The 19407-nt window shown below is 33.4% G+C and overlaps 1 protein-coding gene across 2 annotated transcripts in view; it reads right to left on the bottom strand.

The window, feature by feature from the left end:
• Window positions 1–19407, bottom strand: part of LOC121378881 — a 141887-nt gene that overhangs the window by 50733 nt on the left and 71747 nt on the right. For both annotated transcript variants that reach the window (XM_041507238.1, XM_041507237.1), the window contains exons 70-89: window positions 18977–19114; window positions 18387–18566; window positions 17855–17989; window positions 15665–15853; window positions 15303–15434; window positions 13975–14160; window positions 13621–13761; window positions 12539–12727; window positions 11900–12034; window positions 11273–11458; window positions 10637–10762; window positions 10232–10408; window positions 9219–9347; window positions 7617–7799; window positions 6834–6956; window positions 6126–6311; window positions 4740–4886; window positions 3903–4085; window positions 976–1098; window positions 125–310 (exon numbers count right to left, since the gene is read on the bottom strand). In XM_041507238.1, coding sequence (XP_041363172.1) covers window positions 125–310; window positions 976–1098; window positions 3903–4085; window positions 4740–4886; window positions 6126–6311; window positions 6834–6956; window positions 7617–7799; window positions 9219–9347; window positions 10232–10408; window positions 10637–10762; window positions 11273–11458; window positions 11900–12034; window positions 12539–12727; window positions 13621–13761; window positions 13975–14160; window positions 15303–15434; window positions 15665–15853; window positions 17855–17989; window positions 18387–18566; window positions 18977–19114 — 3174 coding nt within the window. The remainder of the gene's footprint in view (window positions 1–124; window positions 311–975; window positions 1099–3902; window positions 4086–4739; window positions 4887–6125; window positions 6312–6833; window positions 6957–7616; window positions 7800–9218; window positions 9348–10231; window positions 10409–10636; window positions 10763–11272; window positions 11459–11899; window positions 12035–12538; window positions 12728–13620; window positions 13762–13974; window positions 14161–15302; window positions 15435–15664; window positions 15854–17854; window positions 17990–18386; window positions 18567–18976; window positions 19115–19407) is intronic.

The following is a 19407-nucleotide window of genomic DNA, read 5'->3' as shown; positions in this document are numbered from 1 at the left end:
AAAAAGCTACAATTTGTGATCTTCAAGTGAGTAGGTGGGAATAGCATAAGCAACCCCAGCCCACATGTTACCTACAGGACTAACATTGCCAGTAAATGTTATGAGCCAGTCAGTGTTTACACACCCTCAAATCTCGATCTGTAGTAGAAAGCTGTATTACAGTGATCCCAACATCATCTCCAACATAGATGTTTTTTTGGTATGGCTGTCGTAAAAATTCAGGAGCATATCGATCTCGGTTGATTGTTACCAAAACAAGAGCAGTTCCTGTTTTTTCTGGAATTCTATTATCAGTAGCCTGTAGCTGTATCTGGAAAAAAAATACACATTTGGGTTAATTAATATTATAACTACAGTGATGTCTTTAATTACATATAGAGAATCACTATGTAGCTGTATACTAAAGAATAAGAATATTTGAAGAATTCATTTCTAAAACACGATATATGCCAATTTCCATATTTTAGAATTAGCAGTAAAGATATACCGATATTAGTACAACTCAGCAATATGAAAATAGTTTTTGTCTAAACAATATCAATGCCCCATTGACCAGGATGTTAAAACTGTGCCTCAAGTGTCATGTCACAGCAAAACTATGTTTTCCTCAAAATTATATAAATGGATAACATTTTGGAAATTAATTTTTCATTCCTAAACTTCAATCACAAATAGTATAAAACTTTGAAATGAAAAATGAAATCTCAGCAGTTGAACAGTAACACGGGAAGTTAAAAATGTTACTATTAAAAGCAATGGTATGTCATTATGTCATGGTATACACTTGGGATCTTTTAATAATTTCCAATAAGGACAGCCACATCAATAAATTAGTAACTTGGCAGAAATATTGAAAAATAATGAAAAATGTTATACTTAAATGATGTGTGATATTTACAAATTCAAAAATGTTTTCAGAGTAATGCAATATCAAGGTAAAATATTACTTTCCTTGTTTGTTTGTAAGTTACTTACTGTGTCAGTGTCCTGGTTTCCTGACAACAGTGACTGCTTGAGAAATATCTCTCCAGTAAATGGATGAATGCTGTAAAACTGCTTGGCCAAATTATCTCCCTCAATACTGTAAATAACAGAGTCCTAAAACACAAACACAAATTATTTTTAGTATATACATGTATTAAAATTTGTGTTATTAATTTAGCCCTAGTATTGCAGGCAAGTTTGTTAATTTCTGCATGAATGTAAAAATTATGTTAGGGAATGACACATCTGATTATATCAAATTATACATGTATATGTACTTTATACTTTTGAGCATTATTGTTCAAGAGCAAAAAAAAAAAAATGAAGAGAAAAGAATTCAAAATAAAATATGAATTTCTTTCTGTTATTATTAGTTAATATGTATCCTAGAGTATTCACTATCCATCCAGGCGAAACGTATACACCATTATTACTACCCACCATGACAACAATAATAAAGAAAGCTTTACCAATTTTAAAGTGTGGTCCTTTATCCTTTATTTCCACAATAGATCAACAAAATTAAAGTCAGAAATGATTATGACATAAGTAGAAATCACCACTTGGGACTCGAATTGATGGGTCAAGGACACTCCAATAAAATTAAATATTGTTCAGTGATTTGGGTAATTAATTCTTATTGTTTAAAAATGTAAACTGACGATCAAAAGAAAGTATACCAATTATTTTTATGATTAATAAACACAATACACGTTCATGGAAGGTTAGATACATGTAGGTTCCAGTATTGTTCGTTATAATGCAATCAATGACGAATAGTCGCACATTGCTGCGTTTGGGCGATGCCGCACGTGCAAAATGAGTTTATTCATCAAATTTATACTGCACGAGAAACATGATACTCGTGCACATAAGGGTGTAAAAAAGGGTGCCATTGCTTAGAACATGGTTCAGTCAACAATAAAACACCAGAGAACATGGCAAGGCTAACTGCTGAAGAAAGAGAGAGAGCTATTGGTATGGTGCAGTTGGGTGCGAGTTATGCCCATGTGGCAAGAATCCTGAATTGCACAAAATTGACAATCACCAGGTTGATACAGCGTTACAGGGTGACTGGCAGGACTGCAGACAGACCATGAAGTGGAAGACCCCATGTCACAACAACCAACGAGGACTGCTATCTCCGCATCTTACACTTACGTAACAGATTCCTCACTATGATGTTATCTGCAGCGACTGGCCTTGGACATGTCATCAGTCGTCACACTGTACGTCGTTGACTATGACAGCATGGTATCAGGGCCTATCGACCATACAGAGGGATGACATTGACGAGGCAACATCGACTTCGACGTTTATGCTGGGCACATCAGTTTCGACGTTGGCAACAGCGGAACTGGCAACGTGTACTCTTTTCTGATGAGAGCAGGTTCCAGTTATTCAGAGCTGATGGCAGGACTCGGATATACCGACGTGCAGGAGAGAGAACAGCTCCGTGCTGTGTTCAGGAGACTGAACCGTTTGGTGGCGGATCTGTGGTGGTTTGGGGCGGTATCTGTGGCCAACAGCGGACAGACCTTATTGTCATTGATGGAAATCTGTCTGACGTCGGGTCCATGCTTGCATACTTGCACATGGTGGACATACACGCTATTGAAACATGTTCTTTGTGGTCAAAAATATTCACCTTTGTTATGAGTGGTCCTTTATGAAATCGCACATTTCACCCCTAGTGCTGTTGTGAACTGTGATATTATCATTTTATGAGCTAAATACCGAAGAGCAGTCTACGGCGACTTTACCGATAGTGCTCTAATCAAGAGACCTTGGAGAGAAGATCATTGGTGCCAACTTCCAACTGGACAAGGGAAGTACCAGCTACAAGGAGCCCTTCACTCGGACCAACTCTACGTGACGGCACAGCAGGATGGACTGTACAGGCCCAACACAACCATCCACCGCATCTTGAAGATGGTACTGCTGGACATCTATCCAGGAGCCATCAACAGAAACATCGCCATGTTGACTGAAGGACTCCCCAACTTCAGACCTGAACAGTCCATCACTTCGCTATGAGTCCTCCTTTTTGGGCTTAGTTGGACTTTAAAATTTTTCGGCCACGGCTCAAAATTCTTATGTTTAAATATGTTTATTTATCAATTGCTCAAATCACCTTAAAACCTTTTAGGCTGAGCAGTCAAAAAATCTTTGGATTTAAATTCTTAGTCCAGACATGTGTAGAAGTGTAGAATGTCGTTAGGATTTTAGGACTTAGGTCTTTGACCGCCCACTAAATGTTTTATTCCAAATTCTGCCCACCTCAAACTTACCTCTCCACCCTCCTGGCCCGGACTTAGTCAGTGGCGAAAGTCAGAGATTAAGCCTGTGACAGGCGTGCGTGAAACCTTCGTGGTATACACACACGTGTAAAAGCTTTCACTCACTCACTCAATCAGAATGGTGAGAAAACAAAGAATTTGTATGTATTACAGATACTTTTGTCGGCTACTAAAAATCAAATATGTTTGTATATTGCATCTTTAAAACTGTATCTGATGACATCAGATCTTTCGACATGTGAATGATGAAACTTTGTCATACGTTATTTATTTTATTTGATGGCGATTTTTTGGGATTAGTGAAAACTTGGTAAATATTCAATTGTATAATCATTTATATCATAACTTATCTGTTTGAAACACATTTTTCACAATGTTTTTTTAACTTTATTTTCATGGTTTGAGATCACCCAGAAGTATTATGTGAGAGTTATCATTATTAGTAGTGCACAGACAAAAAGTGAATCTTGATGAAAATTGGACCTCGTACCATACGTTTTAAATTTAATAGTTATTTCTTTTAGGTTCATTGGAGTATGATTTAAAACAACTAGTACTAGTGCAAGATGAATACATATTTTAAATATATAGTGTAGTAGTTTGTAAAATAGCACTTACACCATCGAAATCTGAAGCACTGATGTTATAGAATGGAACTCCCAGTTCCTGATTTGCTTCAATAGTGACCTCATAACGAGGTCTGAGGAACCTTGGAGCATTCAGGTTTCTTTCTACGTTGATTGTTATCTCAGTTGTTGTTCGGGTCTCCGGGTAGGCAGAGTCAAAAATGACAACTTTCAGCTAAACAGAGGTGATCAAAATGTGAATATACATTTTCTAGCAAAAACTCTCAACATCCCTAAAGCCTTTGGAGTACTAATGGAACATGTTAAAATGAAATTGTCTGCACGTGTGTTTATAATTTGGACATCCTTACATCATAACATATTAAATTAATAAATATTAAATTAAATAATTGATAGAGAGAATCATAAGATTTGAGGTAATTATGCTAAAGTGTGACTATTCTTACAAAACTATGTTAATGTCCTGGGCCCCGTTCCATGAAGCGATCTTGGCACTAAGATCATCTTAAGTGAATTAGGTAGTTTTGCATTTAAGGTGATCTTAGCGTTAAGATCACTTCTTGGAATGGGGCCCAGATTATAAATGCATGAACACCAAAATACATATTAACAAACTCTATTAAGATGAATACATCATCCATTGTTCAAAGGTTTAAAAATAAAATGCTGTATTGTCTTCTCAATGAACTTATTAAATAAAGCTATGTCCAGTGATATTCATTTATTTCACACTGTCAGGTATTTTAACAACATTTTTGTTTGAGTTTCTAGTAAAATTAACTTGCTAAGCAAATCTGATGAATTAGTTCATCTTAAATAACAATCAGCATAGGCTTAAACATTTTAACTGGAAACAATATCGATTTACCATGTATATCTGGCTATAATGCTTATAGAGCATGTCTGCTGCAGTGACAACAACACTAGCTTCACGGGGGTTTGCAACAGGACCAGGTACAACCTGGAAAAATGCTTCAGCTATTCCAGTTCCATCCATCTCAAATGTCAGTTCTCCCTGTAGTAAAACACACAGAAAAATGTTTTCTCTTAATGAATTGAAAATCATGTGTAATTGGTGAATTTTAAGTAGAAGCACCATTCAGCAGTGATACTACATACAAATATATGACCTAATCTGTTATAACTGGAATCAGAGGCACATTTTTAAAGCTGCATAACTGAAAGTTTTCTAACATATACTAACATGCATTATATATATATATATATATATATATATATATATTCCAATTTATAAAATACTTTTTTGTTATAAATGCTTCGATTGGTCCAAATGATATTATGTGACTTTAAAAAAACTGACTTTCATAGCTTCAAGCATGCACTACTTACGGTGGTATTTATGGTGTTATTTGATAAAATTTTATATTGATACAATAGTTATACACTTGGAATTATAAAAATTTAACATGACAATTTTTTTATGTTCATGGAAGTATATACCAAAGAAACACTATGCCATTTACAGTCTGTAAAAACATTTCTGTGGTTCATAGTTCCATGAATGTCAAACTTTTGTTAAAAGACAATCTTAGAAACAGCCATCAACCAACATATTACATCCTTTGACTGAAAAAACTGGAACAGATTATAATTATACATTCAATAACTACTGGATTGTTTTAGGTATTTCAGAATTTAATGGGGATGTGCACCAAAGCAACCCTCCTCCTGGATCTGCACCTGTGTATAAACACATTTCTGTTCATTCATATTATTAACAATATACAGTAAACTTGTCACACATACAAAATATAACTGAACTCTGGAAGTTAGTCAGATATTTAAGAGTATACAGTAAACTTGTCACACATACCAAATACAACTGAACTTTGATATATTCAAGAGTATACAGTAAACTTCTTACACATACCGAAAGTAACCAAACTATTACTCTGAAACTAAACTAACTGTTGACTTTTTATATTGATGGTTATCATCATATTATTTTTGTATTTACTGTAGTTTGACACCCAATAGCTGATGCATTTTTTGTGCTAGGGTGTCAATAAACATCTCACTCACTCACTCACTCACTCACTCACTCACTCACTCACTCACTCACTCACTCACTCTCTCTCTCTCTCTCTCTCTCTCTCTCTCTCTCTCTCTCTCTCTCTCTCCCTCCCTCTCTCCGTCCTTCTCCCACCACTCATATCTCAAGTGGTTAGGATTTAAAATGTAAAAACAAAATTAAATACTGGTATGTTCTTTCATAAAAATGTAACACACTTACCACAAGATCTATATCAGTAGCCCCAAGGTTAAACACACTGCTTCTATTGGCAACATCTTCACGGATGTTAACTACGTATGGCAAGCGTAAAAACTCTGGAACCTTCATATCTCGCACAATGATAATGATGATCTTAGCATTTGATGTCTTTACCTGAGGCTGCATGTCACTAGCCTCAACAGAAAACTGGAAATAATTTAATTTTTATTGACAAACTATATACAAAACACCCAAATATATTGAACAATGTAAGTTATTTGGTTAGAAATTGCACAAAAGCAATTATCTTTTTAAGTTTAAAACATTATTTTTAGTAAATGGATATAAAATATGTTGAAGAATTAACTATTATATGAAAATTTTAAGAATTATCTACCACATAATACCTAAACAATTTCAATAAGCTACTTTACAAGCTGACAATAAGTTTATTTTAACTAAAAAAAATTGTTACACTATTTAATTATTATTTAATTGAATACTAATATAGGGTAAAAGATGGTAAAACAATGTTTAGAACCATATTTTCTAATTTGGTTAATATCACACGAAAAATCATATTGAGTTAAGCCTATATTATTGTACCATATTTCTCAATTTTGCTATCTAATTCTACATTGATACAGGAATTAATTTTTTAAAGTTATAATAATACTCTTAGGACACACAAAAAGAACATACAATCAAGGATGTACTTAAAGTTCTTACTTCAAACTGATCAATTTTGGTCTCCCTTAGGCTCTTCTTTAATGATAGAGCTCCATCTCTTGGGCTGATGAAGAAGAAATCGCTATGCGGTTTTTCACCTACCAACACATATTCAATCTGATCCTTCAAGAAACAAACACATGCACATTAAATTTAATAATAACAGTGTTAAATAAATAAGTAAATAAATGGAACTGAACTGGACTGAGTACAATGTAAACAAAAAGACCCCCACAAAAAAACCCCAAACAACACTGTTATTTAAATATTTGTAAATACAAATAAAGTGTTTCCAAGGTGCGATCTCTTGGAATTGCATAATGTCAGCTTCCCATCAAAATATTTAGTAATTTTTGCCTTAAAATGAAAACATTATTCCTGATCATAACACATAAAAAACCAGAATTAAATAATTTACTTTACTAGTGTTTAACAAATTTTTATTAAAGATTCTTCAATGGATGAAATGACACATTCATTTGGGGTGAACATTCCGTAATGTTATGCCAGGCAGATGTTACCAACAAGTTCCGTATCTTTGTGCAACACAACTGTCTCTGTTGGCCCTATCTAGCTATTGACAGTGAACTTGCCATAATTTATGGCTTCACCAATTTCATAGGATCTGTTATGACATGATAGTACAGAAATGCAGTCATACTAAATACAACTCTTTACAATTTTGATATTAATTTATAACATATAAATGTAAAAATAATGACAATTGTAATTATAAAATGGTACCTTTAAGATGAAAATCAGTTAATTAGATTTTTTACTTACTCCATCTTGATCAGTTGCCTGGAGAGTTTGTAGAAGACTGCCTACTTGTGTTGTGTCTGAAATGGTCAGGTTGTACGATGTGTGCTCAAACACCGGTCCATACTCATTGCGTGTCACAGAAATACTCACCACACAGGAGGCTGTCTGTGTGGTGATGCCATTTCTCTCGGCAATCACAAGAAGCTGGAAAACAAATATTGTAATAATAAAAAAAGAATTGGTTTATTTAACGACACATTGATTTATTAATAATCAGCTATTGGATGTCAAACATTTGGTAATTTTGACATATAGTCTTAGAGAGGAAACCCGCTACAACTTTCTATTAGTAGCAAAGAATCTTTTATATGTACCATCACACACAGGATAGCACATACCATGGCCTTTGGTATACCAGTCGTGGTGCACTGGCTGGAATGAGATATTGTAATATGCATACTAAATCAAGTTTAAAAAAAAATCCAACGAACTATGTATTTATAACTTAGGTTGTACACTGAGGAGGGAACTGATGCTAAGAATTAATATTATTATCATAACTCCTCTTACATTCTACCGGCCTCAGTGGCATCGTGGCAGGCCATCGGTCTACAGGCTGGTAGGTACTGGGTTCGGATCCCAGTCGAGGCATGGGATTTTTAATCCAGATACCGACTCCAAACCCTGAGTGAGTGCTCCGCAAGGCTCAATGGGTAGGTGTAAACCACTTGCACCGACCAGTGATCCATAACTGTTTCAACAAAGGCCATGGTTTGTGCTATCCTGCCTGTGGGAAGCGCAAATAAAAGATCCCTTGCTGCCAATCGGAAGAGTAGCCCATGTAGTGGCGACAGCGGGTTTCCTCTCAAAATCTGTGTGGTCCTTAACCATGTCTGACGCCATATAACCGTAAATAAAATGTGTTGAGTGCATCGTTAAATAAAACATTTCTTTCCTTTCTTTCTTACATTTTAAACATACTGAAATGGAGGCCCATGGTCTCTGCAATCAACTATAGATTTGACATTCATTTCAACTTTTTTTCATGCTTATATCCAATATATCAAGCACACTATCCTGGGCAAACACTCAGCTATCTGGGCTGTCTGTCCAGAACAGTGGGTTAGTTGTTAGTTGGTTAGTGGTTAGTGAGAAAGAAGAGGGTGTAGTGGCCTTACACTTACCCATCTGGGTTGGAGCCGGTACTGGGCTGGGAACCCTGTACCTACCAGCCTGTAGTCCGATGGCTTAACCACGACACCATCATGGCCGGTACAGATTTGACATGACTAATTAAAGCATTAAAAAATATTCTTCACAATTCATTGAATCAATGCGAGTTTGGATCATTCTGGATCCCCCTTACTAGCTATACCATTTGCATGCACTTAATTTTCACCTAATTCAACTACTTTGTACAGTACTTTAATCGTCTACAGTTGTTTTAAGCCAAATGTTTATTTTATCTGGATTATATTACTTGATTATATACCTTTGTTTGACAACAAATAGCTGATATATTTTTTGAGCTACGGCATCATTAAACATTACTTTATTTGTTTATCAATTAATTAATTCATTCTGTTTTTCACTCACTCACTCACTTACTCACTCGCTCATTACCTGATAGAATGAGCCCTGAGCAGGGTCTGATATAAGTAGTGTCTTTATCCAGACATCTCCTGATGTTTTGTCAATACTGAAATAATTAGGAGCAGTTCCAAGACCCTTAACTGTGTACATAACATCCACCTGTAATAATGATAAAAAAAAAATCATAATTAAACTGACTACATATTGAAAAAGCATATTACAGTGATATTGAAGTTGTGAAAGTTTACTTACTAAGAGTAATTCTTTATCTGGCTGAGACATCAAAAGTGTCTTAAACAATCTGAGGCTTTCTTTTTCTGTGCAATTATATATATACAAATTGTATAAAATCGCATAGCACTGCAAACTGATTTTAAACTATATTTTTGACAGTTATACATCGATAAATTCGAAACAAAATTACCAACAATTCTTATAATTACAAACAACACAATTTATTTAGATAAAAATACACATAATTCATAAATCTATCATTCTTCCCATCACCTGTTTTACTTAATGACATCCTAGTTGATGTAATGACATAATTTTCTGAGGTTTTTACTACAAAATTGCTTTGATATGCTATGTGATTTTATACAGTTTGTGTAAATTGATAAATTAATTAATAAATTCACAAACGGGACAAACAGTTCTTGTCAAACCCTCTACCACTTAACGAAAAAACGTTTTCTTTTATTTCAAATACATTTTTCAGGGAAGCATGTCTTAATCCCATTATAAACTTTCTTTGCCACAGTCTAGCCCTCACACCTAATAAACTTCATACACATGCACCTGAGCACACCATATTTAGTTAAAATACACATAAATCAACTTCTAACATCCTTTCCATGGCCATTTTATGTAATGACGTCCCAGCTGCCGTAATGAAATAATTTTCTGAGGTTTATCAAAGGATAACATTAATTTTATTCTGCGATGTCGTCCAATCAGAATAGAGTAAATCATGTAATGCAGGAAGTTTATAAATATATCTGAAAGAAATTACAACTAAAATGAAGAAATGTGTAAAAACTCACAGCAGGCTGAGCCATGACTGTTGTGATGACGTTGTTCACTGGTATGTTCTCACTGATGGAGACATTATAGTTAGCCGCAGTGAACGTCAGCTGTGTCGGGTCAAACAGAATGGTCACCTCTAATGTGACTTTGGAAAACCGGGACGGTACACCCAAATCTCTAGCTTCAATCATCAGCTGTGAAGAGAATATACGAAATGTCAAAACATTTGATCTATACATGCACACAGAAATACAGACACAACACATATAGGTATACTCACATACACTTCCACATATGCATGTACATACACACAGAGACAGATATACACACATTTCTGTTATGATTTTGTGAAAAGTACTTGAATAACATCTATCTATAAGTTAACTACAATTCATATACCATAAACCAATCAAACAACTTACTGTGAAAAACCTCTGTATAGCCTTGACACTCTTGATAAGGATGACATTACCCTTGTCTGGGTGGATTAAGAAAAATCCGACACCTGTGCCTCCCACAATCTCATATTTAACCTGATTATTGGGAGCCTGGAAATTTTAAACATATATGGTTAAGTAGCAAATTAAAAGAAAAAAAAAGAAAAAAAAGTCAAACATTACATTATTATAAGATTCACCATCATCCTTAACCTTAAGGTCAGGTAACATAATTTAAATAGTAGTCATTTAAAATTAAAAATAATCATTTCAATCTTCACATTACCAAGGTATAATTTTTTTTATAAAATTAAGTCGTGCCCTAATTAAATCTCGCCTGTAACAATAAAAAGGTTCAACCTATTGCAGTAAAAATCAAACACATTAATTATTCAAGTAACTCATTTTCTGATGTCTTAATTTTTGCAAAAGTTAGTAAATAGTAGGGCACACAATAACATAAAATACTCCAAAGCAACTCCATACATAGCATATGGTTCTAAGTATTATGACTCAATTCACAGAAAATTTGTTGAGTGTAAATCTGTTATGCATTAGCCACAATGTTGCGCAGGACATCAAATTCTAATAACAACAAAATACTTTCTTAAAGATACGTACTATTTTATCAGCATCTGTCGCATTAACTGTTGCAATCACTGTCCCTACTTCTGTGGTCTCCTGAATATTTCGCCGAATCAAATTATTCTTGAATACAGGATCATAGAAATTGCGGGTAACATTGATTGACAAGACAGATGTAGCAGTTTTAGGTGGATTGCTGCCATCTTGCACTCTAATGCGGGCCTAAAACAAGCAAATGCAAAATAAATATGCATAAACCATATCACCATGTCATGTTATACAGAAATAAATAAACAGGATTCAACCATTATGTTATACTAAATACAATAAACAGGCCTCAGTCATGACTTGTCAAAGCAAATTCCAAACTTGAGTTTCATGCAACCACATTATGTCATACCAAATTCAATTAACATGCTTCAGCCATGTTGTGTCATACTAAATTCAATATACAGCCTTTTAATTATTCACACAATTCAAAACCAAATTTAAAAAAGGAAATGGTTAAATCCAAACCCCTTTAAGATCATAAGTTTGTATGAAGCAATAAATCTGTCTCTTCCCAAGTATAAAAACTAAATTAGTAAGGAAATTATTATTGTAAATTGAGCATACATTTTATTTAAACACAATAACGAAACTAAAAAAGGAATGTAAACTTACAAAATATGTTATTGCTGTGTCCATGGAAAGGTCGGCGTCAGGTTTTAGTTTAATTAAACCAGATTTGTCTACAGCAAAGAATGATGTTGTGCTTCCGTCACCAACCATAGAATACACCAGGTTATTGAAGGGAGCCTAAGTAAAGCAAAACATGTCAACAATGTAACACATAAGTCTAACAATAAATACGAGTCAGTTAAATTCTAAATTCCAAACCATTCTAATACAAATCAAGAATTCTGCGGAATTCAACGTCTCACCTACCATAAACATGTTTTCGATCCACTGTGATGAGCACCCATACATGTAGGTGCAACTATTAACCAAGTTTCATTGATCTAAGACTTTGTGAGACACTGATCTAAACATGCCATCGTCGGAAAAGAAATAACTATACTTCACCTTTTACTTTGTAACGGCAAGACAAAACAATAATTAATTTGAAAAAATATAACTTTGATCAGTGACTTTTTTTTATGTTACTTAAAGTCAATCATCTTTATATGATGGATACTTGAGCTTTGTCCTGCAAACATAATAGATGATACATCAGTGTAAATATTACTTACAGCACTCAAAATACAAATTAAAAAAATGACAAAATACCTTATAATGAAGACCTCAAAAGTGACTACAAACCATTTGATCATTATCTCTCACAGTTGTTTGGAAAACACTCTGACCTCCTTTCATGGTTGATGGGATTACTATGCTGTATGGTGTGTATTCAAAGTAAGGAGCAGTGTTACGGACAACACTAACAATCACTCTAGCCACATTTGATGCATTTTTCGGTGGCATCCCTTTATCTGTAGCCTTTACATCAAACTGAAAGAAATAATATTAAGCATGTTTTTATAATTAACTGATGGATTAACACATGACAACTTACAGAACAGAATAAAATCCAGTTAATTGCATCTAAAGGTGTTAAATATTTTATAAATCACGACAACTTATTACAAAGAGTAAAATCTAATTGTATATAACTGTGTTAAATGTTTGATAAAACATGACAACTTATTAACAGAGTAAAAATCCAGTAAATTATATCTAAATGTGCTACATGTTGGTAAACTTCAGGTATCTCTAATATAAAATAGCATAGATGAAAATAATCCTAAAATGCTGAGGCAAAATGATACTGCAATAAAAAAATTCAAATCAAACATGACTGGGATATTTCTGGGATATGTCAGTCATATCATTGTTGATTAGACGTCACTAACGGCAGCAAATAATATGTTGAGATTAGATGCATTCATCTATATTTCTAGGGGCTGGACGTAGCCTAGTGGTAAAGCATTCGCTTGGTACGCAGTTGGTCTAGGATAGATCCCCATCGGTGGACCCATTGGGCTATTTCTCGTTCCAGCCAGTGCACCATGACTGTTATATCAAAGATATGTACTATCTTGTCTGTGGGATGGTGCATATAAAAAGAGCCCTTGCTGCTTATCGAAAAGAGTAGCCCATGAAGTGGCAATAGTGGCTTTCCTCTCTCAATATCTGTGTGGTCTTTAACCATATAACCAGAAATAAAATGTATTGAGTGCATCGTTAAATAAAACATTTCCTTTCCTTCTATATTTCTATATTTTAGGTAAGAAACAAACTACAGATTTTGTAAATAATTTTTCAGTACACTGTTTGTCCCATAATTTACCCTTATTATTATGCATTAGTATTATAATATAGAAAATTACACTTTTATACTTTACCTCAAAATGACTCATGTTCTTGTCAGGAAAATCAAGCATAGATTGTTTCAAAGAGATTTCACCCCGGCTTTCATGTACTTGAAAGAAATCCTGTATTTTCGAACTTCCTTGTATTTTGAACAGTATCTCATTGTAAGGAGGCTGTGAAAAATGAATTTTAAACATCTAATTTTAAAACAAAAAAATAAAAGAAGGAATTTATAATATTTATATCCAAGTAATTTTAATCAAACTCATTTATACTAATGTAAAAATATTTTGAAATAGCTATTGACATAGTTGTTTTAAATATTTTACCAATAACTATTTATTAAATATATTACATGTAATGAAGCTAAATAATAATGTTCTTACATATCTATCTGCATCGGATGCAGACAAAAGTCCAAATGATTTTGCAATGCGTTGGATTTCCAAAATCTCAAATCTGTACATTGGTGGTGAAAAGAAGGGTGCAAACAAATTGTGGTTGATAAAAACATTAACAACAGCTGTTGAATGCTTTGGTGGTTCCCCTCCATCTTCCGCCATGACGCGAACCTGAAAACACACATTTGTTGCATACAAATACTCATTAATGCCAGGTTATACTGCAATTGACCTAACAAAAGGCCTGACAAAACATACAATTTGTCACGTGATATATTTATTTTAACCAGCTACAAAGTTGTCGGCTGCTATAAATATTTAGATATATAATTCAAGTACAGCTCAACAGCCATAAATCAGAAAAATAACTAAGGAATGTCTATTATATCTTTTAAGTTCACTGGGGTATGAAAAACAAATCATGTGCAAATTTTGTGAATCAGCAAAATTTACTATATAGAATACTATAGAAAATTTACTATATAAAATAGCAGAATACTGGTAAATCTTCTAATAAAGACATTTCTTTTACCAATTCCTATAGCACAAATACTCAAAAGAACCTAAAAGAAATAAAGGACAATCTTTATAATTACATTTGAAACATATTTATTATAAAAATACAAACAAGATCGTATATTATTTTGAATTATTTTTAGTCCTTCAACAATAATGCTTAATAATACAAAGTAACAATAAAAAGTAACACCATCAAAGGTGATGTTCTTTGATGTAATTTTTATGTTCATGCAGAAATTAAATAACTTGCAATGCTAGTGCCAGACCAATGGAATATTTTTCAACTGTAATGATTATAACAGAAATTTAATGAGTTCTATTTAATGATAACATTTAAATATTTGCAAAATGGCTAGTAGTGTAATGAGTTATAAGGAAATCAATTAAAGTGTATATTTCAAGTCATACAATCTATACAACTCTGTTTTCAGGAAAGTCAACTGCTATATTTTTTACTACTAAGTACTCACAGATATTAAAAATGTATACATGAAAAAAAAAATATTTGCAAAGAACAAGGATGTAATAATACATAGCCTATAGTTTTTTGATCTTTTTTAAATCACATGTTCATGAGAACACCGCAGTGACTGACACTCATTTTTTAAAACTGTCCTCTTTTTCGGTCTATAAATTTAACATAATATATAAAAAATATATTACTCTGCAACTTTTTTTTACCCCTTTATAAATCAAACACTACAACCTTACAATATGAAATTTTGAAAACAATAATGTTATACATAGATATACACACTGAAAAGTTTAAAATAAAAGTGAAGTGTTAAACTCACCTGGAAAACATGTTTGTTAATTTGTGACAAGTCATTCTTGGTGGTGATCAAGCCAGATGTTGAGTGGATGGAAAAATATGACACAGCATCATCATCACCAATAATCTTAAACTTAATTTCACTGAACTGTGGCTGCAAAAAGAAAAAATACAATGATTACCTTTAAAACATTCACACAAAGGTGTATGACAAGAAAAATAGCAGAATACTGATAAATCTTGACATTTCTTTTACCAATTCCTATAGCACAAATAAAAAGCACAACATTTAAATTTAAAAAAAAAAAAATTATGCAAAGGCTAAAATAAAATTCTGTTGCTCAGACTTAAAGTATAAATTATGTATATATAACACAATCTTACCACAGTATCATTATCCTTGGCAGTGACTGTAATTATAGAACTGTATCTGGGAAATGTGCTGTCAATGTGTATGGAGTACGACTTATTCTGGAATTCTGGAGGAAATGTGTTTCGCTGAATGTTCACAGTTACTTGAGCTTCGTCACTTTTCCGGAATGGTTCTGCTTGATCTTGAGCAACAAGTGTTAGCTATCAAAGAAAGGAAGATACTGTTGTTATTGGCCTCAGTGGCACATGGTTAAACCACCAGGTTTAAGACTGCAGCAAGTATAATTAGCTACCAGCTCCAACCAGAGTGAGTGTATAGGTAAATGAGGAAAGTATAATGTTATCATACCATTACATATGATACACATTTCAGTTCCCCCTGCACATGCTGTAACCTCACCGTGGTGCAGGGGTGTAACATTCTCTTTGAGAATGGCCAATACAGCACAAAATTTAAATTTTGAGTAAAAGTCAGTATCTATCTGTGATGTTTGTATTTTTGCGCAGTTCTTTACACTGTTTTTATTTAAATCTTGAATTCTTGTATTGATGTTGATCATCACTTTAATTTGTTTGCATTACCATAGTTTGACGCCTGGTAGCCGATGTGTTTTTCGTGCTGGGGTGTCGTTAAACATTCATTCATTTCAGTTCAGATATATGCCCAGGACAGTGTGCTTGAACCGTAATTTGGTATACGCACAGCATAAAAATTAAATTAAATTGATGAAATTGAATGAATGTATTGTTCTTACAACATCTAAAGCAACTTTGTTAGTAGCTAGTTTGTGACGGTACATGCTCTTAATTTTGTTTTCGCCTGTGGCGATATTAATTGTTTTAGAAGGCCGTGTGCAGTTCCAAATTGCACTTAAGCCCAGATGGGCAACTTGTTACGTAATACTTCTGCGCGACTGTCGTCTAATACACACCCAGCCAGGTGCGGAGGCCATGTGGCCAGTAGTTACGTAATACCTCCGCGCGACCATGGAATCTCTAGCGAACTGGCGTCATTAAGTCTGACGATCTGAGAAAAAAAATACCGCTTGGTCGCGGTGGAAATAGCACTTGATAGGGGGAGGTCCGCCTTGTACCCCCAGGCGATATTCTGATTTTTATAATAAATAGCTAGTTTTTTTTAGATATCGAGGAGAACTAGGAAGGCTCCAGGGGATCACGGACGTCGTCCACTGAACGATCTATATTAGTTCAGACGGGACTTTGGTAATTATATATTTTCTGCTCTGTGTATAACCTTGATGTGATTGATGTGACTTTAAATATTTTAATACTGTATTATACCAATATTCTTTAGACAGTGTCTTCGGTCATCTGACGAAGTAAATCGCAGACTTTTTGTTCTAACATTATACGAGTATTTGGTAATATAAAGCTTAGCCAGTCATCCTAGAAGACCTAGGTAAACTGTAGGTTATTGTCTTTATTGTGATAGGTACCAGTATTAATTCTGTGTTACAAGGTTACTGAATGAGTAGTTAAGGGTTAATTAAAAATTAACCAGTTAGGAATAGTGTTGTAATTCCTTTATTAATTAAGTTCCCCTAGAAGCGTTTCTCAATTATCACATGTGTGGGTGTTGTGTCACGGTGTAGTGATTAGCATATTGTGTAAACTAGACACCTAGAGATTAACTAACTAAGTGATCAGTTCTGGGTTGTTATTATTGTTGTTATTAATTAACTACTGCGGCTGTACATTTGTCAGCGTAGGTTAATACAGATTCCAAAGTGTATTGTGTTTTTGTTGTGTTTTCTAGTGAACTAAACGTGCTATATTACATATACTTTATATAAGATCGTATCTCTGATCATACCTAGAGACGAGCCACAGCGGGTATATACCGCCTGTTACAGAGAGATCTAATAGATATACAGTTAGGAGAGATATTTGGACAATCGTGTTTTATTCAGTTACGGGTATTATTGAATCCCCGTGACATTGTTGATGAATGATTAGGCCACAAATGAGATTTATACATTTTACTGCAAGCATTCAGTCACAGATCAAATATCACAACTGAACACATGCATACTCTATCACTAATATATGTAAATACTAAATACCTTTATTTTACATTCTGTGAAAGTGCAAAGTAATTTCTGTTACAAAATATTTTACAATTTTTGCAATATGAACTGTTTGCATGAGCTTGGAAAATTTTGAAGAGCAGAGGTCACTAACCACAAATGAATTGCCAGGAATGCCAACAAGTCTTCTTCTAAGAAATATATCCCCATTCCTTGCATCCATTGTGAAGAGATCCTGATGTCTAGATGTTTGGGCTAATGCATAGCTCAATCGGCCAGCTTTTGTTGCCTATGAATACAAGAATGTTTATTAATAATATCAGTTTACTTCAGGTAATCTGAATGATAGTGAATTCAACACAAAAAGTTTCAAATATATTTTTCAACTGCATAGAAAATTTGAAGAACTAGTATTCTTTTTCAGACTTTAAAATCAACTATAAAGATGTTTTCTATAACCTTCTATGGTGTCACCTTGAATTCTACAATTTAAAATAAGAAAAAAAATCAACTATAAACCATTCAAAAAGAAAACATTCATACATGAATAAGGCTGTAATTTATGTAATATCCCATCTGGAAATGAAGTAATATTAAACTCAAACTATAAAAAAGAAGTCAAAATAATCCAATCAAAACAGATTACTACTCCACAAATAAACACAAAATTATTTCTACTATCTCACCACAGAATCTTGATCTGTTGCAGAGACCCTAATGATTGGCTTGGACATTTCAAATGTTTCCAGAATGGTCTCTGTGTAGTTGGTCTGAACCCATACGGGCTGATAAAGGTTTCTAATGACATTCACAGTCAGAACACTCTTCGTGCTGCAGCCACCACCATCACGAGCTTCAACACGTAACTTGTAAGAAATACAAACAGATGTTTATGTTTTTCAGTCAATATACATGTATGCATCAAAGTTAAGAAATAGATTTGGAAACTGCATAAAATTATAAGTTTTACTTATCATATCAAAACGTTTGTGGTCAAAATGGAATGAATTATTAATTTGTAGAATTTTTATCAAATGATAATTTTATTACAACATGAAACATAATTAAATTACCTTTTAACTACACAGAATATTAATTCTTAGAAACCAATTATGCTGAATCATTAATTTCAGGTTTTAAATGTTATAACTGTTTGTTTCAACTTCTGTCAAAATATCATGAAAAAAGATTAATATAGCAACTATGATCATAAGACAAAGTCTACAAGAATAACAAATAAGGTTTTTTTTTTTAAAGTATTTTATTTATCACTTACTCTGTAGACATTGAGATTATCAGAAACAATAGCAGCAAAAACTTTAATATATCCATTCTTTGAGTCAACTGTAAAAAATGCTGCTGCTGTATCATCGCCAACAAGAGTATATTCTATAGAGTCTGTGTTGAAGTCCGGCTAAAGGATGAAGCAGATTAAAAAGGTGTTACATGCAAACACCACATGTTCCAAAGGTATGGTTACAATCAGCATACCAAACATTAATATATTAAATAGTTCCCTTGTTAATGTTTACTGGGTAATAATTATGATTTACCAAACCAGAAAAGATAAAAATTGTAAAAAGTAAATGAAATGAAAGGTTAATATTAAATAAAATCAGAAACTGTTTCAGAACATTTTACAATAATTTTATTGATGGAATATGCATTTAAACAAAACTCCCATCCACACTATAGTGACATACATAT

The sequence above is a fragment of the Gigantopelta aegis genome, chromosome 8 (assembly GCF_016097555.1).
Source record: "Gigantopelta aegis isolate Gae_Host chromosome 8, Gae_host_genome, whole genome shotgun sequence".
In the NCBI taxonomy this organism is placed as follows: domain Eukaryota; kingdom Metazoa; phylum Mollusca; class Gastropoda; order Neomphalida; family Peltospiridae; genus Gigantopelta; species Gigantopelta aegis.
This window is presented reverse-complemented; position numbering and strand designations above follow the sequence as displayed.